General features: G+C 38.6%; 1 protein-coding gene across 1 annotated transcript in view; it reads left to right on the top strand.

The window, feature by feature from the left end:
- Positions 1-24237, top strand: part of beta-Man (beta-mannosidase) — a 249878-nt gene that overhangs the window by 67664 nt on the left and 157977 nt on the right. The window contains exon 6 of the mRNA XM_090381630.1: positions 1613-1797. Coding sequence (XP_090237756.1) covers positions 1613-1797 — 185 coding nt within the window. The remainder of the gene's footprint in view (positions 1-1612; positions 1798-24237) is intronic.

Below are 24237 nucleotides of genomic sequence, written 5' to 3'. Positions count from 1 at the left end.
GTTCTGCCTTGAATCTATTTAAGCTATCAACTTCTACAACGACAGATGGAAGTCTGTTCCATCAACCAACTACCCGCTGGCTAAACGCAAACTTCCGCACATCTATCCTACAACTGTCTTTCCTCAATTTGAATTTTTATGCCCTCTCTGGTGATTATTCTGAACAAGAGGTAGTATCCCATCAGCATTGAGCATGCTCAAACCATTCAAGGCTTTGTACACCTTTATCAGATCACCTCGCCGGTGCCTAATCTCCAGACACTGTAATTTGCAAAACTTAAGCCTTTCTTCATAAGAGCAACCCTTTGTTCCATTCACTAATCTTGTTGCCCTTCTCTGTACTCATTCCAATAGCTCTACATCCTTCTTAAAATGAGGCCTCAAGACCTGTATACAATACTGAAGGTGTGGTCTGACGATTGGCTTATACAACCATGAGCTACTCTTGCAGACTGCTTGCACTGCTCAGAAAACTTCATAGCTGCCTTCACAATTACCCCCAGGTCCTTTTTGTTCTCTACCACTGTCAGTATAGTACCACAGAGTTGATACGTTACTCTGGGGTTTACTGCTTCCCATATACCCATATTAGATAGCATTAGCTAGTATAATATAGTACATAATATTATCAATTAATCAGTAAAATGTATTAATCTTGTTAAACTTTATTGTCAATAAAATTGTACTTTTTTAACTAAATACATATAGCGACTTAGATTTTACAAATGTAACATTATTAATTAATACATAATGAAACTCGGAGATAATACTCAATACTGAAAAATATATATAGATATATAGTGTTATAACTGCATTGGGATATAAGTTTAGGGTTATAATTTTATACTGAAATTGAAATTTTATTGAAATTGAATCGAAATCATAAGTTGTGCCAGTGCAGCGAAGCAAAAGGCTCAAGCTAATGGGAGTGCTATCGCTCAGGGGAGAAATGATAGCCTAAATAAATTTAAGGCTGAGCTGGACAAGTATTTGGATCGAACAGAGAGGTGAAATGGGAGCAGTTTTTTTTTTTTTTTTTTTTTAGGCTGATGCTGCATAAGCTTGCTTTCTTGCATCATATGCCTCTACTAATGCTGATGCTAATTTTCTTAAAAAATGTAAATAAATTGATTTTTCAATTTTTTTTGTTTATTTTAGGAAAATGAATAATTTTAAGATAACATCGGGGTGTTTCTTTTAAAAATATTATTATTTAATTTGTCCTTTTAATTTGAACTCTTATTCAATTTTGTTCTGAATATAAACATTTTCACAAAATTTTCTTTTTCTTTTTATCACATTTGTGTCTGAATTAAAATGTGTTACTTGATTGTGAATAAATTTGTTTGTTTTTAAAAACTATGATGTGAAAATATCTATGTATATTCTATAATTATGACTTTTCACTAATTCAGCTTACTCCTTCCCTCTACAGTCTGAATTACTGTAGTTTCACTATATTTATTAAAACTAATTGTGAATACATATTAAATAAAAAATTCCTAAATCTGTCTTTAGTATATTTATATACTATACTAAAGATAGATTTAGGAATTCTCTGACTTCTGGAGAAAACTATTCAAAAAAATTCATAAAATGTTTACCTTTACAGGAAATAAAACAACAAAGTCATGGTTGCTAGATTTGAAAATCTTTCTTGAAACTGCTTCACCTTCTCCTTTAGAAGGATTTATTCGTGTACAGTTTGAAAGCTATCAGTTATATTTTGAGAAAGTGAATATAACCTCATCAGAGTTCTTGAATTTTACAACGCCTCTGAAAATAATTATTCCACAGGTATGTTCCATTTTGGTTGTGTATGTTAGATTGTTAGCTATGTGAATTGATATATTTCAAGGATAATCCAGTGATTAATGTACAGTTAAAAAAAAATAACACGGAAATAATAAAGCTTGCAATTATCAGTGAAATGTAAGAAATCAACATTTATTAAAATATAGTGTAAAAAAAAAAAAAAAAAACCAAAGTACAGTATAACAAGTGGGAATATTTTATATTAAATGAACAAATCATGTACTTAATTTAAGTCTTAATGGTCCTTGAGGTTTTCGCAAACATTCTCTCATATATGCCAGACTAGCTGTGCTTGCTACTGGGAGTCTAAAACACTGATGGAACTAATATTCTTGTGTGAACTAATACTCAAGTCAAGGGGACCCAATTTTGGAGAATTTCGGATAGTCTGTGACAGCCAAAACCTTTGCTTCCATCTTCACGATGGTGGGACTGTTAGTAATCCTGGGTATAAACCCCATGTGCAAGCACACTGTGGATGATCACTCATGTGTGAACCATGTTAATATTAATATTAACTTGTCCTCACTAAAGCTTTCAGCATTAGCAAGAGCACATGATGCAAGAAAGCAAGCTTATATAGCATTAGCCAAAAAAAAAAAAAAAAAAAACCACACACACCCTTCTCATTTCACCTATCCACTCGCTCCAAATGTTTGTCTAGTTCTGCTTTGAATCTGTTTAAGCTATCAACTTCTACAATGACAGTTGGAAGTTTGTTCCAGCAATCAACCACCCGCTGGCTAAAGGCAAACTTCCACACATCTATCCTACAACTGTCTTTCCTCAATTTGAATTTATGCCCTCTCAGGCGATTATACTGAGCAAGAGGAAAAATCCCATCAGCATTGAGCATGCTCAAACCATTCAAGGCTTTATACACCTCAATCAGATCACCTCGCAGGTGCCTAGTCTCCAGACACTGTAATTTGCAAAACTTAAGCCTTTCTTCGTAAGAGCAACCCTTTGATCCATTCACTAATCTTGTTGCCCTTCTCTGTACTTGTTCCAACAGCTCTACATTCTTCTTAAAACGATGTCTCCAGACCTGTATGCAGTATGCAGCACTGCTCCTGCCTCCCTGTGGCGGGGCCAGCAACCTTGGCAGAAAAGTCCTCTTGCCAAGAGCAAAAAGGAGCAAACATGGCAAATACAGACCATGTCGACACCGAAAATGACAACCCTAAGAGACAGAAGACTGACCCGATGGAGCACCCCTGCCTATCTTTCTTAATTTTTCATTCGTTAAGTAGTCAGCCTATGAGTAAATTGTCTCCTTTTGTCATCCAAAAACATCTGGAGGGTATTGCAGGATCTCCCAAGACGGTGAAGAGACTGCAATTAGGAGACCTTTTAATAGAAACCATGAATCAAAGACATTCTGAAAATCTTTTACAACTAACAAGCTTTCCTGGAATTCCTGTAAAAATATCTCCTCATGCAAACCTAAATTCATCTAAGGGTGTCATATCTAGTTGGGATTTATTAAATGTCACCAAGGAGGAAATAACCCAAGAACTGCAGGGACAGAATGTAATAGAAGCAAAGAGAATAATGATTAAAAAAGATAATCAACTGGCACCTACCAGAAATATTATTCTTACCTTCAATACGCCCAACTTACCTTCCTCTGTAAAAGCAGGTTATTTATTTTGTTGCATTCGTCCCTACATACCCAACCCTTTAAGATGCTATAAATGCCAAAAGTATGGCTATTCTCAAACTGTATGTAGAGGAATTCCTGTCTGCCCCAACTGTGATCCTCAGACCACATCGTCACCACCAAATACGAAGGATGCGGAAAGGTCAGGGAATGACCACTGCATATCCCAGAGCAATATGGCCTTAGTTGCTAATGCTCCTAAAAACCAAATAACAAATAAATCAGACCACATACAAAATGACACAAATAAATCAGACCACATACAAAATGACACAGCTACAAAAATGACCTGTCCAAATTGCAAAGGTGACAATTGGAAAGTGGAAAACAGAGAAAAAAATAGTAAAATACAAGGTTGAAAACAAAGTCAGTTACCAAGAAGCGAGAAAACTAGTTTCATCAAATATAAATCAAAATATTACCTATGCAAATGCTGTAAAAAAAAATATCAACCAGTCTCCGTTCAGACCAGTCCCTACTAATAAATCGATTTCTTATTGGGCTAGAGTCCTCTGAGCTACAACCAACTGTATGCAAGCAACCAAGACCACAGACCAAGCAAATAATACTTTGGTGCTGGCTCACAATGGTGCTGCCTGACCAGATGGGATCTATTATCTCATGCTACAACATCTTGATGACAAAGCTTTGCGCCTTCTCCTGGTCTTTTACAACCGAATTTTTCTAGAAAACGTTTATCCAGCCTCTTGGCATCATTCTACTGTTTTGGCATTCCTAAAGCCTGGAAAAGATCCAACCAGTCCCCATAGCTATAGACCAATATCCCTCTCAAGCTGCCTCAGCAAAATCCTTGAAAAAATTGTCCACAGTATACTCGTCTTTATCATTGAGCCCGAACAGTTAATGAGCCATAGTCAATATGGCTTTGTTCAAAACAGGTCATGCTTGCATCTTATGGTGAAGGCTGAATTTGCCATTCGTAATGCCTTTGTTAAACACGAACATCTAGTATTGGTTTCACTAGATATAGAGAAGGCTTTTGACACCACCTGGCAGCATGGTATACTTAGAGACCTTTACTCTCTTGGTCTGCGGGGCAATCTTCCAATATTTGTGAAGAATTTTCTACATACCAGATTGTTTCAAGTTCGATACCAACATGCCATTTCTGCAACTTTTATTCAGGAAGAAGGTATTCCACAGGGATCAGTACTGAGTGCCACTCTTTTTGCTCTTAGAATAGATTCAATCACCAAACAACTTCCAAATACTGTAGACACTTAACTTTATGCAGATGACCTTTCAATCTCCTGTCATTCCCAAAACATGAGATCTATTGAACGACAGCTGCAGATATCGCTAAATAAAATACAGCATTGGACCAGCATCAATGGTTATCGACTTTCGCAGCAGAAAACAGTTGCTATCCATTTTTGTAGACAGCGCAAGTTTCATCGTGATCCTGAACTTTAAATGTCTAATATCCCCATCCCAGTCACTAATAACATCAGATTTCTAGGATTAATTATGGACAACAAGCTAAATTTCTTAGAGCATATTAAAAAAGTACGTATTGCCTGTCTGAAAAAGATAAACATACTTAGACACTATCTGCCCTGACATGGGGTGCAGATCATACCTCCCTACTTCGATTGTACAGGGCATTAGTCAGATCCCGTCTTGATTATGGAGCTCCCATCTATGATTCTGCTAGAATGGGTGCACTACGCTGGTTTGATCCAGTTCAACACAGTGCAATGAGGATTGCACTTGGTGCATTCAGAACATTACCAGCACATAGCCTTTACATTGATGCTCATGAGCCCCCACTATCTTTACGTAGGAAATCACTATTGCTAAACTACACTGTCAAGATTCAAAGTTGTGCCTCACATCCCATTCAATCATGCCTTTTCAATCCACCTTTAGAAATCCTCTACAGAAATAAACCTAGCATAGTAAAACCAGCTGGTCTGTGCCTTCTTGAACTGATGCAGGTTTGGAATGCTTCCATCCATTTCATACAACAGGTAGCAACATGTACTCAGCCACCATGGGTTCCACCTCCTATGCCGACCTGTGACCCTTACAGGTGCCTCCGTAGCCAGGTGGGAAGGAGCAGCAGTGCATAGCACACACTTCTTGATTAGACCGGGGTTCGAGCCCGTCACCACCAAATACGGAGGATGCGGAAAGCTCAGGGAACGACCACTGCATATTCCGGAGCAATATGGCCTTAGTTGCTAATGCTCCTAAAAACCAAAAAATAACAATAACAATGTGACACTTACCTTTGTCAATGGAGAAAGAATATGTTGCAAACTTCAAATGTCAGACAACTTCATGCTGTTCATGATCAAAGATATACTGATTTTTCTCCAATCAGAGGCTCTAAATCTGATTCAAATGTTGGGGCAGCTGCAGTGTTTCCGAATACCACAATTTCAGCATCTCTTCCATCTGAATTCAGTATCTTCTCGGCTGAACTATATGCAATTAAGTTAGCTTTACAAAATCTCTGTTCTGACTGTTTTTTAAAATATGTTATTTACACCAATTCCCTCAGCTCAATCTTAGCATTATATAATTCTTCAGATAGAGTTCATCGTGTTCTTGATGAAATTAGAAAATTTTTACTACATAAAACCGCCACCAGCTAGTCACCTTCTGTTGGATTCCAGCACATTCTGGTATTTTGGGCAGTGAACTTGCCGACAAAGCTGCAAAAAATCCAATCACCTTAGATTTAACGAATATCCCTGTTCCAGCATCAGACTATTCACTAATGATTCAGGCTGCATGCCTATCAGAATGGACAACAATCTAGCACTCTCAAACTAATGATAAACTCTTGCAGTTTAAACATGATCTGAAAATTTGGCACTCCAGTGTCCGTACATCAAGACGAGAAGTAGTCCTTTCAAGGGAAAGAATACGTCATACTCATCTAACCCACCTTTACTTACTCACAGGAGACAATTCCCCCCCCCCAGTGTCCACATTTTTGATATAAATCTGACTGTTAAATACATTCTCACTGACTGCCCCTACTATAAGAAAAACAGAACATCAACCCTGCTATCACTGGTAAATCTTGATAAACTAATAAATTTAGAGAATCTCATTGGTGACAAGGCAAATATTTTTGAACTACCTCAAGCAAACTGGACATTTTAATCATTTCTGATTTTACAAAATTTCTAATACCCTTATATTATAAATGAATGGGCACATTATAGCCACAGTTGCTTATGCACCATTAAACCCCCATAACAACAACAACCACCACCTATCAGCCCATCTGCTCAACTTTTCTAGATCCTGTTGCAGCAGTGTACTGTCATTAGTATCATTAACAATCCTGCCGACCTACGTATCGTCTGCAAACTTGTACATTAAGCCTGATATACCATCATCAATATCATTAATGAATACAGAAAAGAACAATGGACCCAACACTGAACCCTGTTGGACTCAACTAATAACATTAGTTCATGAAGAGCAGTGTACATTGATGCTCTGTCTTCTCCCACTCAAGAATCCCTGTATCCATAGCAGCAATTTGCCTCCAATGCCACACTGCTCCAATTTGTGCAGCAGTCTTCCATATGACAGTATCAAAAGCCTTTTTAAGATCCAAATATATGATATCAAAATTATTCTTTGCATCCAGTTCCTTTGTGACTACATCGTAGTATCCAATCAAACTGGTCAGAAAAGACTTTCCCTTAACAAACCCATGCTGTCTGAGCTATAATTGAAGTCTTGTCTAGATTATCCTGCAATGCTTCTTTAAACCAGTGCCTCCATTAATTTACCTGGAACAGAAGTGAAACTAACAGGTCTATAATTACCTATGTCTCTCTTTGATCCTCCTTTGTGGGTTGGGGTCACATTTGCACATTTCCAATCCTGGGTACCTCCCCTGAGTCCAAAGAAGCTGTCATAATTATGGCTAAGGGTTTGCTTACTTCCTTTGCTGCCTCCTTTAATATAACTGGATAGATTCCATCCACCACAGGTGTCTTTCTTATGTTTATCTTCAACAATTTCTCCTCCACTTTACTCTCAGTTATTACAAAATTATCTAGCTTACTGCCAGAGTTTAATACACCTCTGGCATTCCCCCTCCCTGAATGACTCCTCCTGAATGTAGATGCAAAATATTCATTGTGTTCATTAGCTACTTGAGCAGGATCATCAACAGCTGAACCATCGATATCACGTGGACCAATCTGATTCATCCCCTTCCTCCTAGAGTTTACATAAGTAATGAACTCTTTTGTATTTTTCTTTGCATCCTTTTGCAGCGATTTCTCATAATTTGCCTTTGCCTGCCTAAACTCCTTTTTGACTTGGTTACAGACTAGCTTATATCTTTCATAGGCTTCTGTGTTACCTGTCAATTTATATGTATCCCATGCATTTTTCTTCTCTGCCACATGTCTAATTAGTTCATCTAACATCCATTTAGGCTTAAACCTTGAACATTATTTCTTAGTTGGAATTAAAAGCGTAGTAACCTCCAAAATTAAGTCCCTGAAGGCTTCCCATTTAGAATTCAACGTTGACTGATGATAGAGCTAAGCTAATATTAATAAATTAACCTAAGCTATATCTACGATCTAGAATTCAACATTGGTAATATCATCAGTTGAACCCACTGTACAGAATTTAAAAACTGTCTGAGACCTCTGTAGTCACCTTGATGGTAGTTACATCTTTAAGTAATTCCCACATCAGTACATTGTGATCTTTATCACCATGTAGTTTCTTTATCTGGAAATTCTTAATGCATGAATAATGACTTCGGATAATCAGATCAAGAGTATTACTCCCTCTGGTTGAATCTCGAACATTGCTGTACAAAACTTCCTTTGTATAATGGAATATCAATAAATCCACAAAAGTCTTGCTAGTGTGCGAGTGACCAATCCACAAATTCCAGTCAATATCTGGAAAGTTAAAATCCCAAATTATAATACATTCTGAATTACTGGCCCACTTTATTTCTCTACACAACTGCTCATTATACTCATCAAATTCATTAGGCCTATAACACACACCTACTCTCATTTTTCCTTTCCCAGTGCTTATTTCACACCAAACAGACTCAACACAGCATTGCCCACCAACATAAATTAGATGCATCTTCCTTGTCCTGTCTATCCTTCCTGTACACATTGTACTCTGCAAATTCACATTCTACATTCCTTATATCTGTGTGACAGCACATCTCTTATATCCCAAAATATATCTGCGTTTGATGTCTTCACCAGCACTTCAGGCTCATCAAATTTATGATCTATATTCCTAGCATTGGTGTACATGCACCTGTTTCTACTCTTAGTTACCCTAACACAGCCCATGTATTTACTAGTTCCGCTATTACTTCCAGCAGTCGTGGAAATTCCCATTGCCTTGTTTTCCAGTCCATTGCTCAATTGCATTTCAATAGAAGTAGTGCAAGAATCGCTTTTACCTTTGCCAGCAGCTACTGTTAATCTGTTAGTCCATGTATCCCCCCATTCCAGCAGTTTTTTGACCCACATAACTCTGGCTCGATAGCATCAGGAAATATTCTTGCACCCTTTCTATTTAAATGTATCCCATCCCTGTGGAAGCAGTCTCTCCTGTTAACAAGCACAGACCAGGCTGAGAAAAATTCTACCCCTTTAGCCTTGCACAGTCTCTTCAGGGCCGAATTGATCAACAAGGCTCTCATCATATACTCCCTCCTATCGTGTCTGGGTAGAATTGCAGACACGACAGACAGGATAGAAAGGGAGGAGGTGTTATGCTGTTAATTAAGAAAAACATAAAATCAAAAGAAGTGCACCCAGTTGATATAGATGAACAGTGCACTGTTGAGTCAGTTTGGTGTGACATAAGCACTGTGAAAGCAAAACACTGCGAGTGTGACATAAGCACTGCAAGTAGGAGTGTGTTATAGGCCTAATGACTCGAATGAGTACAATGAACAATTATACAGAGAAATAGAGTGGGCCAGTAAATCAGAATGTCTTATAATGGGGGATTTTAACTTACCAGATATTGACTGGAACTTCTGGATTGGTCACTCACACACTAGTCAGATTTTGTGAATTTATTGGATGATTGTTTTCTGCAGCAGCATGATTGAGAGGCAACCAGAGAGAGTAATACTCTTGATCTGATTATCAGCAGTGATCAAGCGTGTATTAAGAATTTGAGATAAAGGAACCACTAGGCGGCAGTGATCATGTACTGATGTGGAAAGGAAAAGGTTTTTGCTTCCGTAAAGGTGAGTACAGTGGTCTCAGAAAGTTTGTAAATTCTGTACAGTGGGATAAACTGACGAGGTTACCAACAGTAAATTCTAAGTGGGAAGCATTCAAGGAATTAATCATGGAAGCTACTAAAAGTTTCATAACTATTAAGAAATATTGTTCGTGGTTTAGGCCTAAATGTTAATCAAATGAACTAATGAGACTCGTAACAGAGAAGAAAAAGGCATGGGATGCATATAAATTATCAAGCGACTCAGAAGCCTATGGCAGATATAATCTACTCTGTAATCAGGTCACAAAGGAGGTTAGGCAGGCGAAGACAGATTAAGAGAAATCTTTGGCAAAAGATGCTAAGAAAAACAGCAAGGATTTCTTTACTTATATAAACTCGAAAAGGAAGGGGATGAATCTGATTGGTCCACTTGATATCGATGGATCGACTGTTGATGATCCTGCCCAGATAGCAAACAAACTGAATGAGTATTTTGCATCTACATTCACACACGAGGAGTTATTAAGGTTTGGAAATGGCAGAAGGTTATCAAATTGTAGCAGGATACTTAATGACTTTGTAATAACTGAGAGCAAAGTGGAGATGAAATTGTAGAAGTTAAACATAAGAAAAGCACCCGGGGTGGATGGAATCTATCCAGTTATATTAAAGGAGGTGGCAAAGCAACTAAGCAAACCATTGTCCATAATTATGAGAGCATCCTTGGACTCAGGGGAGGTTCCCACGGACTGGAGATGTGCAAATGTATCCCCAATTCACAAAGGGGGATCGAAGGGTGACACGAGTAATTACAGACCAGTTAGTTTAACTTCTGTTCCGGGTAAAATAATGGAGTCGCTAGTTAAAGATGCATTGCAGGATCATCTAGACAAGACTGCAGCAATAATTCAGACACAGCATGGGTTTGTTAAGGGAAAGTCTTGTCTGACAAATTTGATAGGATATTATGATGTGGTTACAAAGGAACTGGATGCAAAAAAATAATTTTGATATTAGCATTAGCATTAGTAGAGGCATTTGATGCAAGAAAGCAAGCTTATGCAGCATCAGCCAAAAAAAAAAAAAAAAAAAACCACTTCCACTTCACCCCTCTGTTTGTTCAAAATACCTGTCCAGCTGAGCCTTAAACTTATTTAGGCTATCAACTACCACGACAAGGGATGGAAGTCTGTTCCACCTACCAACCACCCGCTGGCTAAAGGCAAATTTCCGCACATCTATCCTACATCTGTCTTTCCTCAATTTGAACTTATGCCCTCTCGGGTGATTATTCTGAGCAAGAGGAAGAATCCCATCAACATTGAGCATGCTCAAACCATTCAAGGCTTTGTACATCTCTATCAGATCACCTCGCTGGTGCCTAGTCTCCAGACACTGTAATTCGCAAAACTTAAGCCTTTCTTCATAAGAGCACCCCTTTGTTCCCTTCACTAATCTTGTTGCTCTTCTCTGTACTCATTCCAGCAGCTCTACATCCTTCTTCAAATGAGGCCTCCAGGCCTGTATACAGTACTCTAGGTGTGACCTGACCATTGCCTTATACAAGGGAATAATCACCTCCTTATCCCTGCTAGAAAAATTCCTATATATCATTGACAATACACCATGAGCTACTCTTGCAGCCCGTCTGCACTGCTCAGAGAACTTCATATCTGCCTGCACAACCACCCCCAGGTCCCTTTCATTCTCTACCACTGTCAGTGTAGTACCACAGAGTTGATACGTTGCTCTGGGGTTGCTGTTTCCCATATGTAGTACTTTACATTTGTCAATGTTAAATTTCATTTGCGACCTCTCAGCCCATCTGCTCAACCTTTCCAGATCCTGTTGCAGCAGCATAGTGTCAGTAGTGTCCTCTACAACCCTGCCAACCTTCGTATCGTCTGCAAACTTGGACTTTAAGCTTGATATACCATCATCAATATCATTTATAAATACAGAGAACAATAAAGGACCCAATACTGAACCCTGAGGGACTCCACTAATAACATTAGTCCACGATGAGCAGTGTCCATTGATTACCACTCTCTGTCTTCTTCTCCTCAACCACCCCTTTATCCATAGCAGCAATTTGCCTCCAATGCCACACTGCTCCAATTTGTGCAGCAGTCTTCCATGTGCAACAGTATCAAAAGCCTTTCTAAGATCCAAGTATATAATATCAAAGTTATTCCCTGCATCCAGTTCTTTTGTGACTGCATCATAGTATCCAATCAAATTGGTCAGGCAAGACTTCCCCTTAACAAAACCATGCTGTGTCTGAGCTATAACTGAAGTCTTCTCTAGATGATTCTGCAGTGCTTCTTTAACCAGTGCCTCCATTAATTTTCCGGGAACAGAAGTTAAACTCACAGGTCTATAATTACTTGTGTCAGCCTTTGATCCTCCCTTGTGAATTGGGGTCACATTTGCACATCTCCAGTCCATGGGTACCTCCCCTGAGTCCAAGGAAGCTCTCATAATTATGGCTAAGGGTTTGCTTACTTCCTTTGCTGCCTCCTTTAATATAACTGGATAGATCCCATCCACCTCGGGTGCCTTTCTTGTGTTTATCTTCAACAATTTCTCCTCCACTTTACTCTCAGTTATTACAAGATTCTCTAGCTTACTGCTAGAGTTGAATACACCTCTGGCATTCCCCTCGCTGAATAACTCCTCATGTGTGAATGTCGATGCAAAATATTCATTTAGTTTGTTAGCTACCTGAGCAGGGTCATCAACAGTTGACCCATCGATATCAAGTGGACCAATCTGATTCATCCCCTTCCTTCTAGAGTTTACATAAGTAAAGAACTCTTTGCTGTTTTTCTTTGCATCCCTTGCCAAGGATTTCTCGTAATCTGCCTTCGCCTGCCTAACCTCCTTTGTAACTTGGTTACAGATCAACTTGTATCTATCATAGGCTTCTGTGTCACATGTTAATTTGTATGTATCCCATGCATTTTTCTTCTCTGCCATATGCCTCATTAGTTCATCTGACATCCATTTAGGCCTAAACCTTGAACAATATTTCTTAGTTGGTATGTAAAGCCTAGTAGCTTGCAAGATAAGTTCTTTGAATGCTTCCCATTTTGAATTTGCTGTTGGTAACATCATCAGTTGATCCCACTGTATAGAATTTAAATACTGTCTCAGTCCATCGTAGTCTCCTTTACGAAAGCAATACCCCTTCCCTTTACCCCTAATGGTAGTTACCCCTTTGAGTAACTCCCACTTCAGAACACTGTGATCACCGCCACCTAGTGGTTCATTTATCTGGAGATTCTTAATGCATGAAGAATCACTACTGATAATCAAATCAAGAGTATTACTCCCTCTAGTTGCCTCCCGAACATGCTGATGTAGAAAACAATCATCCAATAAATCCACAAAAGCCTTGCTAGTGTGTGAGTGACCAGCCCCCAAATTCCAGTCAATATCTGGGAAATTAAAATCACCCATTATAAGACTCTCTGATTTACTGGCCCACTCTATTTCTCTGTACAGTTTCTTATTATACTCATCAGAGTCATTAGGCCTATAGCACACTCCTACTCTCAATTTTGATCTCCCAATGCTTATGTCACACCAAACTGACTCGACACTGCACTGTCCAGCGATGTCGACTGGCTTCACTTCCTTGGTTTTTATGTGTTTCTTAACTAATAGCATAACCCCTCCTCCCTTTCTATCCTGTCAATCCTTTCTGAAGACATTATACTCCCCAAATTCCTGTTCTGCATTCCTTATATCTGTGTGACACCACGTCTCTGAAATCCCAACAATATCTGCCTTTGATGTTTTGAGCAATAACTCAAATTCATCAAATTTATTTACTAAACTCCTAGCATTGGTGTACAAGCAAGTGTACATGCACCTGCTCTTCCTCTTAGTCACCCTAACACAACCCATGTGTTTACTTGTACCCCCATGATCCCCAGCAGTCTCTTTAATATCCTGCATCTTATTTTCCAGGCTGCTGCTCATTCCAATAGACAGAGTGCAAGAATCACTTTCTCCTCTGCGAGTGGCTACTGTTAATCTATTAGTCCTTGTATCCCCCCAATCTAGCAGTTTTCCGACCCACCTAACACTGCCTCGATAGCATCAGCAAACATTCTTGCACCCTTTCTATTTAAGTGTATCCCATCCCAGTAGAAGCAGTCTCTCCTTTTAACAAGAACAGTCCAGGCTGAAAAAAATTATACCCCTTGAGCCCTGCACAATCTTTCCAGGGCCGAATTGATCGACAGGGCTCTCATCCTATACTCCCTCCTATCCTGTCTGGGCAGAATTGCAGACACTTTCAAATTCAACCCTAAATATCATCTATTTGGATTTCAGGAAAGCTTTTGACACTGTTGCGCATGAAAGACTATTGTACAAATTGGAGCATAATGGTATTAAGGGTAAGTTGCCACAATGGATAAAAGGATGGTTAAGTGGGAGAAGACATAGGGTGGTAATCAATGGGTGCTGCTCTTCATGGACTAATGTTATGAGTGGAGTCCCACAGGGTTCGGTGTTGGGTCCACTGTTGTTTTGTATATTTATCAATGATATTGATAAAGGTATATAAGGCTTAATATCGAAGTTTGCAGATGATACAAAGGTTGGCAGGGTTGTTAATGACAGTAATGGCAGTGTGCTGCTGCAACAGGATCTAGATAATTTGGGCAGATGGGCTAAGTGGCAACTGAAGATTAACCTTGACAAATGTAAAGTATTGCATATGGGTAGAAGTAACCCCAGAGAAACGTACCAACTGTGTGGTACTACACTTAAGGTGGTAGAAAATGAAAAAGACCTGGGAGTAATTGTGTAGGCAGATATGAAGTTTTCTGAGCAATGCAGACAGGCTGCCAGGGCAGGTCATGGGGTTTTGTCAATGATATATAGGAATTTTGCTAGCAGGGAAAAGGAGGTGATTATCCTTCTGTATATGGCAACGGTCAGGCCACACCTTGAGTACTGCGTACAGGTTTGGAGGCCTCATTTTAGGAAGGATGTAGATTTACTTGAGCATGTACAGAGAAGGGCAACAAGATTGGTGAGGGGAATGAAGGGATCCTCTTACCAAGAGAGGCTTAAGTTCTGCAAATTGTATTGGCTGCAGACTAGGCACCTGCGCATTGATCTGCTTGAGGTATATAAGGCCTTGAATGGGTTGAGCACGCTGAATTCTGATGGGATCCTTCCACTTGTTCAGATTACAAACCTAAGGGGGCAGAAATTCAAATTAAGAAAAGACAGATGTAGAATAGATATGCGGAAATTTACCTTTAGCCAGTGGGTGGTTAATTGCTGGAACAAACTTCCATCTGTTCCAACCTATCAACTTCCATGTGGAAGTTGATAGGTTGAATAAATTTAAGGAGGAACTGGACAGGCATTTGGAGGGAATGGTGTGATTTTTTTTTTTTTTTTTTTTTGGCTGATGCTGCATAAGCTCATACACATGCTTTCTTTCATCACATGCCACTACTACTACTAGCATTAGCATTAGTAGAGGCATTTGATGCAAGAAAGCAAGCTTATGCAGCATCAGCCAAAAAAAAAAAAAATAAAGTAAAATAAATAAATAAAAAATAACCACTTCCACTTCCACTTCACCACTCTGTTCGTTCGAAATACCTGTCCAGCTGAGCCTTAAACTTATTTAGGCTATCAGCTTCCACGACAAGGAATGGAAGTCTATTCCTCCAACCAATCATCCGCTGGCTAAAGGCAAATTCCCTCACGTCTATCCTACATCTGTCTTTTCTGAATTTGAATTTATGCCCTCTCAGGTGATTATTCTGTGCAAGAGGAAGAATCCCATCTGCATTGAGCATGCTCAAACCATTCAACGCTTTATACACCTCTATCAGATCATCTCGCTGGTGCCTAGTCTCCAGAGACTGTAATTTGCAAAACTTAAGCCTTTCTTCGTAAGAGCACCCCTTAGTTCCATTCACTAATCTTGTTGCCCTTCTCTGTACTCTTTCCAGCATCTCTCATCCTTCTTGAAATGAGGCCTCCAGACCTGTATACAGTACTCTAGGTGTGGCCTGACCATTGCCTTATACAAGGGAATAATCACCTCCTTATCCCTGCTAGAAAAATTCCTATATATCATTGACAATACACCATGAGCTACTCTTGCAGCCTGTCTGCCCTGCTCAGAAAACTTCATATCTGCCTGCACAACCACCCCCAGGTCCCTTTCATTCTCTACCACTGTCAGTGTAGTACCACAGAGTTGATACGTTGCTCTGGGGTTGCTGTTTCCCATATGTAGTACTTTACATATGGGAAACAGAAACTACTACTACTACTTTCAAATTTAACCCTAACTCACGACTTTTTTTCAGCAATGTCTTGTACTTATTAAGTAATTCTGCAGGTCTGCTACTCTTAATATCATTAGTGCCAATGTGTACAACCATATCACCCTTTGTTCCCTTAAACTATGATATCTGCCCTACAATGTCATCAACTTTTGCCCCTGGCAGACATACCCTGTTCCTGTTCCATCTATCCTTTTTGCACAATATGTTTCCCGTTTCCCTGACAATAGAGTCACCTACAACTAGTTCCTTTGGGACCAGTGCATTTCTGCCTTGAGGGTTGCTGCTGTGTTGCCCGATTTTCAAGTGCAAGCTCTAGTATTGATGTTGACAGCTGAGAGCGTGATGGGCCCCTCAGTTTAAATCCTTTGAGGGCATCCACCCTGACCTTCAAGCTCTTATATAAGCCCATAACAATGCCGAGTTGGCATCTGATTTCTTCGCTTTCCTTACATTGCGCGCACACACAAAGACATTCCCCTTTGCAATATCATGTCCCATTCCTGATTGCTCCACAAACATCAAACAAGCAGTATATTTCAATAGACTGTGATTCAGAGGACAACTGCCCCCCCCCCTTTCTCCCCTGAGCCACAGCACTTCCACTAGTTTGAGCCTTTTACTTTGCTGCAAAGCAAAAGGCTTTATATCCCACTACTAATGTTAAAAGACAGAGAATGATTTTCTGTAGGTACTGCTGTTCATGGACTAATGTTTTAATGGAATTCCCCCAGAGTTCAGTGCTGTGTCAATTGTTGTTTTCAATATTTATCACTGATATTGATGAAGGTATATCAGGCTTATCTAATTTTCAGATTATACAAGGTCTGGCAGTATCGGCACTGGCAGGATTTTTTTAAAAGTGGCAAAATAGAAAGCGAATTTCCTTGCAATTTTCCATTTTCCTTTCTATATATGGTGTTGGACTATTATTTTTATTCACATGTTTCATTTTCCATTTTCTTCCCTCCTTGACTCAGACTAGAACCCAGAATGAAAAAAGAATCTGAAAAAGAAATTTTTTTCCAGCGATCTACACGCTTTGCCACTGACGGTATTTATTCCTAAATTTATATCCTGCTAAATATCTTATATAAGAGAAATTTTTTTTTTCTCCCATATAAAACTAAAATTAATTAATTAAATTAATTAATGAATTAATATTTGAAAAAACTGTATTAACATCAAGTGTCATCCACTACAAGTTTAAAAAAATGTATTTGAACTTGAGTGGATGACGCTTGTCTATGACGTAGATCTTGTAATTGTGTTTCATGCTGCTCTTGCATCTCATTTTCTATTGTTAGTGCTTGTCTGCGACGTAGATATTGTGATCGTAATTCGCGTTGTTCTTGAGTTTCATTTGTTATTGATAGTGCATGTCTTTGACGATCAGCTAATAATCGAGTTTCGCGCTGCTCTTCAGACGCATCCTGTAATCTTTGATTTCGTTTATCTAAGCGTAGGCGCTTTTCTTCTTCTGTTTCATTTGCAAGCTTTTCTTGGCGCTTTTGTTTTTCTTTCTCTAATCGTCGCTTGCGTTGTGTTGTAGTTTCTTTTCGCTTTCCTTTTGCATTGTCCGTTTGTGAAGCAAGCCTCGATACCGTTAATCCAGTTTGTTTGTTTAGTTTATTGTTTTCATTCATTTTTAATCCCATGTAACAGGAGCAAATATACGGTCCACTCCATCAGTGGCCCTGATGATGGAGTAAGGCTTCTTACAACAGGGGGGCGCCCGGTACCCTGAGGGGCACGCTAGCGACATAATTATTTTACTACCCTATGCCATTAACCTTCTCGACACGTAGCTCAATCTTAAGGTTAGGTAGGAGAAGTGACCAACAATTGATGACAAAGATTTTAAGGAGAGAAATCGGAATTGAACCCAAAGCATAAAATATTGTAGTTTTAAATGTTTTTCACCAACCTTATGTAGAAATAAAACACAAAGAAAACAAAAACTGGAATCTTGATAACTGTATTTATAATAAGTTATATTTGTCTGTATTTACAATAAATTATATTTAACTTTACAACTAAAATATATACATATAAAATATACATTAAAATATACTGGGTTAAGAACAATAAAATACATTAAAATATACTAAATTAAAATCGATAAAAGCAAAGCTTTCGAAGGCTCCTGCCTTCTTCTTCAGCGGTTGAAGAAGACCGCTGAAGAAGAAGGCAGGAGCCTTCGAAAGCTTTGCTTTTATCGATTTTAATTTAGTATATTTTAATGTATTTTATTTTAGTTTTTGTTTTCTTTGTGTTTTATTTCTACATAAGGTTGGTGAAAAACATTTAAAACTACAATATAAACATACCCAACCTCAGAGGCCTGTTTGAAGAACCAAAGCATAAAATTTCTTCAATTTTATTTTTTGATCATTCTAACCACTAAGCCACAACTGCTAACTCACTCTCGAAAATCATTTGGATAAAATGTCTACTTAAAGCAAAAATTTTCAAAAATTTATCAAAAAATTATTTTGCAAGAATTGAACTCGCATTGTTCACCTTCACGTGAAAAATACTGAAATCCTTGCATTTTACCGATTGAGCTACTGCCTGTTGATTTCAATTTTATTCCTAAATTTATATCCTGCTAAATATCTTATATAAGAGAAATTTTTTTCTCCCATATAAAACTAAAATTAATTAATTAAATTTAATTAATGAATTAATATTTGAAAAAACTGTATTAACATCAAGTGTCATCCACTACAAGTTTAAAAAAATGTATTTGAACTTGAGTGGATGAATAAAAAGTAGTTTATTAACGATTGAAAATTTGAACAAGATATATAAATATATATAGGGAGAGTGTGAACTAATAGTAGGATTTGAATAAATAACTACAGTAGAACGTCGATAATCTGAATGCAGATTACCCAAAGTGTCAATTATCAAAACCACCGCCGTCCAAAAAAAAATTACACTATCTACTTTTATGCATTGGTTATTGCATTAATGAAATTATTATACTGAAATATTCCTCCTGCTGCTTAATGCATTCATTTCCGATTATTTATTCGAAGATATATGCAGTATAGCATAGGAGTCTGCTGATGAGGATACTGGGAGTCAGAAGTGTTCAAAGCCGCTAAGTGGATTTTCTTATTATTGATTTGAAATTATTGTTTTTCTAAAACTTTTTATTTATATTTAGTAGTATAGCATTATTTTGTGATTTTCTGAATAATCTGGTGTATTTATTCTTCACTCGGCCTTGTAATTGCATAAAAGAATCGGTAAGGCTATCAAATCCATGTGTTACAAATTGCAGCTCTGCTGAATGAGAAGTTTTTTAGCCTTATTTAACCGATTTATTGACCAATTGTTACATCAAATTATTTTCTATAAGTAGCTTCTAGATCTAGTCAGGATCCTTAGTTTATTCTAAATTGAGACAGCGAGATTTCGAAGGTAATTAATACTTAAGTGTCCGTAGATTTACCTTTTGTAACTTGCCGCCATTGTTATACGACACAACATTATATCGCGAACTAGATAGCGTAAGCTCAGTATAGTACAGTATATAATATAATATTGTCAATTAATCAGTAAAATCTATTAATTTTGTTAAACTTCGTTGTCAATTAAATTGTACTTTAAATACATATAACGACTTAGATTACAAACGTAACATAATAAATTAATACATAACTTGATGCGGAAGTTATATAAATGGAACTCGATAATACTCGATACTGAAAAATATATATAGCGTTAACTGTGTTGGGATACAAGTTTAGGGTTACAATTTTGTACTGAAATTGAAATTTTATTAAAATTAAATTGAAATCATGACTCAGACCAGAGCAGCAAAGCAAAAGGCTCAAGCTAATGGGAGTGCTATGGCTCAGGGGAGAACTGAGGGGGGAGCAGTTGTCCTCTGAATCACAGCCTTTTAAAATGCACTGCTTCCATGATGATTGCGGGGCAATTGGGTACGGGACACGATATTGCCATGGGGGATGTCTTTGTATGTGTGCGATGCAAAGAGTGTAACGAAATCAGGCAACAATTCAGCGTTGTTATGGGCCTATACCGAGTGGGCAGGAGCGGGAGTGCAGTAGCACACGCTCTTTGAGCAGACCGGGGTTCAAGCCCCTGACTGCTGAATACGGTCGATCTGCCAACCCGCACTGGACCAGCGTGGCAGATTATGGTCCATTTCCCTCAACATGAATTGTTGAGGAGGCTTCCATCCTGCAGTGGGTTGATAATGGCTGCACTTTACTTTTTTTTTTTTTTTTTTTATGAGAGCTTAAAGGACAGGGTGGATGCCCTCGAAGGATCTAAATTGAGGGGCTCCTCAAGCTCTCAGCTACCCACATCAACACCAGAGCTTGCACTTGGTCATCATGCAACACAGCGGCAACCCCCAAGGCACAATGCGCTGGTCCCACAGGAACTAGTAGTTGTTGGTGACTCTATTGTCAGGGAAACGGGGAACATGCTTTGTAAAAAGGATAGGTGGAACAGGACCAGGGTATGTCTGCCAGGGACAAAGGTTGATGATGTTGTAGAGCAGATATCGTCTTTTAAGGGCACAAAAGGTGATATAGTTGTACACGTTGGCACTAATGATATTAAGAGTAGGAGACCGGCAGAATTACTTAACAAGTACAGGTAACTGTTGAAAAAAAAGGCGTGAATTAGGGTTGAATTTGAAAGTGTCTGCAATTCTGCCCAGACATGATAGGAGGGAGTATATGAAGAGAGCCTTGTCGATCAGTTCGGCTCTGGAAGGATTGTGCAAGGCTCAAGGGGTAGAATTTTTTTCAGCCTGGTCTGTACTTGTTAACAGGAGAGACTGCTTTTACAGGGATGGGATACACTTAAATAGAAAAGGTGCAAGAATGTTTGCTGATGCTATCGAGGCAGTGTTAGGTGGGTCGGAAAACTGCTAGCTTGGGGTGATACAAGGACTAATAGATTAACAGTAGCCACTGGCAGAGGTGAGAGTGATTCTTGCACTTCTTCTATTGTAATGAGCAGCAGCCTGGAAATCAAGATGCAGGATATTTTAGAGACTGCTGGGAGTCATTGCGGTACAAGTAAACACATGGGTTGTGTTAGGGTAGCTAAGAACAGGAAGAGGCCCATGTATACTTACGTGTACACCAATGCTAGGAGTTTGGTAAATAAATTTGATGAATTTGAGGTATTGCTCAAAGCATCAAAGGCAGATATTGTTGGGATATCAGAGACGTGGTGTCACACAGATATAAGGAATGCAGAACTGGAATTTGGGAACTACAATGTGGACAGAAAGGATAGACAGGATAGGAAGGGAGGAATTATGCTATTAGTTAAGAAACACATTAAATCCAAGGAAGTGAAGCCACTCGACATTGCTGGATAGTGCAGTGTCGAGTCAGTTTGGTGTGACATAAGCATTGGGAGATCAAAATTGAGTAGGAGTGTGCTATAGGTCTAATGATTCTGATGGGTATAATAAGAAACTGTACAGGGAAATAGAGTGGACCAGTAAATCAGAGAGTCTTCTAATGGGGGATTTTAATTTCCCAGATATTGACTTTAATTTGTGGGTTGGTCACTCACACACACTAGCAAGGCTTTTATGGATTTATTGGATGATTATTTTCTACATCAGCATGTTCGAGAGGCAACTAGAGAGAGTAATACTCTTGATCTGATTATCAGTAGTGATTGTTCATGTCCTGAAAAAGGCCTCTGAGGTTGGGAAAATTCATATTTTAGTATTAAATCAGCTCACACCAACCATAAGAATAAGTATTTACTGTAACTAAAATATTTATTTACATATTAAAATAAAATAAATATTTACAAAAACTGCTATTATATTAAATATACATGTAAAAACATTAAAACTGTGATAAAATCCTTGAGATAAAATACGCTAAAATAAACCGGATAAAAACGATAAAAATCTCTGGAGCTTTCGGAAGCTTGCGCTCCCTTCCTCAGCAGTAACAAAACTTCCTGCAGCACATCCATATATATAACAGGCTCACGGTACCTATACACGTGGTGCAGTCGGCGCATGGTCTGAACTGGAAGCGGAAATAGCTCGGGAACGTGTTAAGCAAAACCATTCATCCGTACTTAGGATAATAGTTTCAAACAGAGGATGCATACGCATACCTCTGTCCCTATTCATAATGCTATAAAAACCGCTGATTACAATAAGTCTGCTGTGGCTGAACATTTTTGGGAGAAGCAGCATCAAATTTCCCCAGAGGATGCGGTTATCATGGATCGAGCGCATGGGTTCTGGAACCGGAAATGGCTCGAGAGCCTACGAATCTGTTCATCCGACCACAATATTATGAATAGGGACAGAGGTATGCGTATGCATCCTCTGTTTGAAACTATTATCCTAAGTACGGATGAACGGTTTTGCTTAACACGTTCCCAAGCTATTTCCGCTTCCAGTTCAGACCATGCGCCGACTGCACCACGTGTATAGGTACCGTGAGCCTGTTATATATATAGACGTGCTGCAGGAAGTTTTGTTACTGCTGAGGAAGGGAGCGCAAGCTTCCGAAAGCTCCAGAGATTTTTATCGTTTTTATCCGGTTTATTTTAGTGTATTTTATCTCAAGGATTTTATCACAGTTTTAATGTTTTTACATGTATATTTAATATAATAGCAGTTTTTGCAAATATTTATTTTATTTTAATATGTAAATAAATATTTTAGTTACAGTAAATACTTATTCTTATGGTTGGTGTGAGCTGATTTAATACTAAAATGTGATTGTTCATGCATTAAGAATCTGCAGATAAAGGAACCACTAGGTGGCAGTGATCACAGTGTGCTGAAGTGGGATTTACTCAAAGAGGTAACTACCATCAGGGGTAAAGGGAAGGGTTTTTGCTTTCATAAAGGCGACTATGATGGTCTGAGACAATATTTAAATTCTATACAGAGGGACCAAGAGCAAATTCAAAATGGGAAGCATTCAAAGAACTTATCTTGGTAGCTACTAGGCGTTACATACCAACTAAGAAATATTATTCAAGGTTTAGGCCTAAATGGATGTCAGATGAACTAATGGGACATATGGCAGAGAAGAAGAATGCATGGGAAACATATAAATTAACATGTGACACAGAAGCCTATGACAGATATAAGCTGATCTGTAACCAAGTTACAAAGGAGGTTAGGCAGGCAAAGGCAGATTACAAGAAATCTTTGGCAAAGGATGCAAAGAAAAACAGCAAAGAGTTCTTTACTTATGTAAACTCTAGAAGGAAGGGGGATGAATCAGATTGGTCCACCTGATATCGATGGTTCAACTGTTGATGATCCTGCTCAGGTAGCTAACAAACTAAACGAATATTTTGCATCAACAGTCACACGAGGGGTTATTCAGTGAGGGGAATGCCAGAGGTGTATTCAACTCTGGCACTAAGCTAGATAATCTTGTAATAACTGAGAGTAAAATGGAGGAGAAATTGTTGAAGATAAACAGAAGAAAGGCACCTGGGGTGGATGGGATCTATCCAGTTATATTAAAGGAGGCAGCAAAGGAAGTAAGCAAACCCTTAGCCATAATTATGAGAGCTTCCTTGGACTCAGGGGAGGTACCCATAGACTGGAGATGTGCAAATGTGACTCCAATTCACAAAGGAGGATCAAAGGCTGACACAAGTAATTATAAACATGTGAGCTTAACTTCTGTTCCAGGAAAATTAATGGAGGCACTGGTTAAAGAAGCACTGCAGGATCATCTAGACAAGACTTCAGTTTTAACTCAGACACCGCATGGTTTTGTTAAGTTAAAGTCTTGCCTGACCAATTTGATTGGATACTATGATGCAGTCACAAAAGAACTGGATGCAGGTAATAACTTTGATATTATATATTTGGATCTTAGAAAGTATTTTGATACTGTTGCACAAATTGGAGCAGTGTAGCATTGGAGGCAAATTGCTGCTGTGGATAAAGGGTTGGTTGAGTGGGAGAAGACAGAGGATTTTAATCAATGGACACTGCTCATCATGGACTAATGTTATTAGTGGAGTCCCTCAGGGTTCAGTGTTGGGTCCATTATTGTTTTCTGTATGATGGTATATCAAGCTTAATGTCCAAGTTTGCAGACGACACAAAGGTGGGCAGGGTTATTAAGGACACTGCTGACGCTATGCTGCTGCAACAGGATCTGGAAAGGTTGAGCAGATTGGCTGAGAGGTGGGAAATTAAGT

This window comes from Mastigoproctus giganteus, chromosome 9, assembly GCF_048544385.1.
Source record: "Mastigoproctus giganteus isolate SK-2022 chromosome 9, ASM4854438v1, whole genome shotgun sequence".
In the NCBI taxonomy this organism is placed as follows: domain Eukaryota; kingdom Metazoa; phylum Arthropoda; class Arachnida; order Uropygi; family Thelyphonidae; genus Mastigoproctus; species Mastigoproctus giganteus.
The sequence above is the reverse complement of the archived record's forward strand: the minus strand, read 5'-3'. Positions and strand labels throughout refer to the sequence as shown.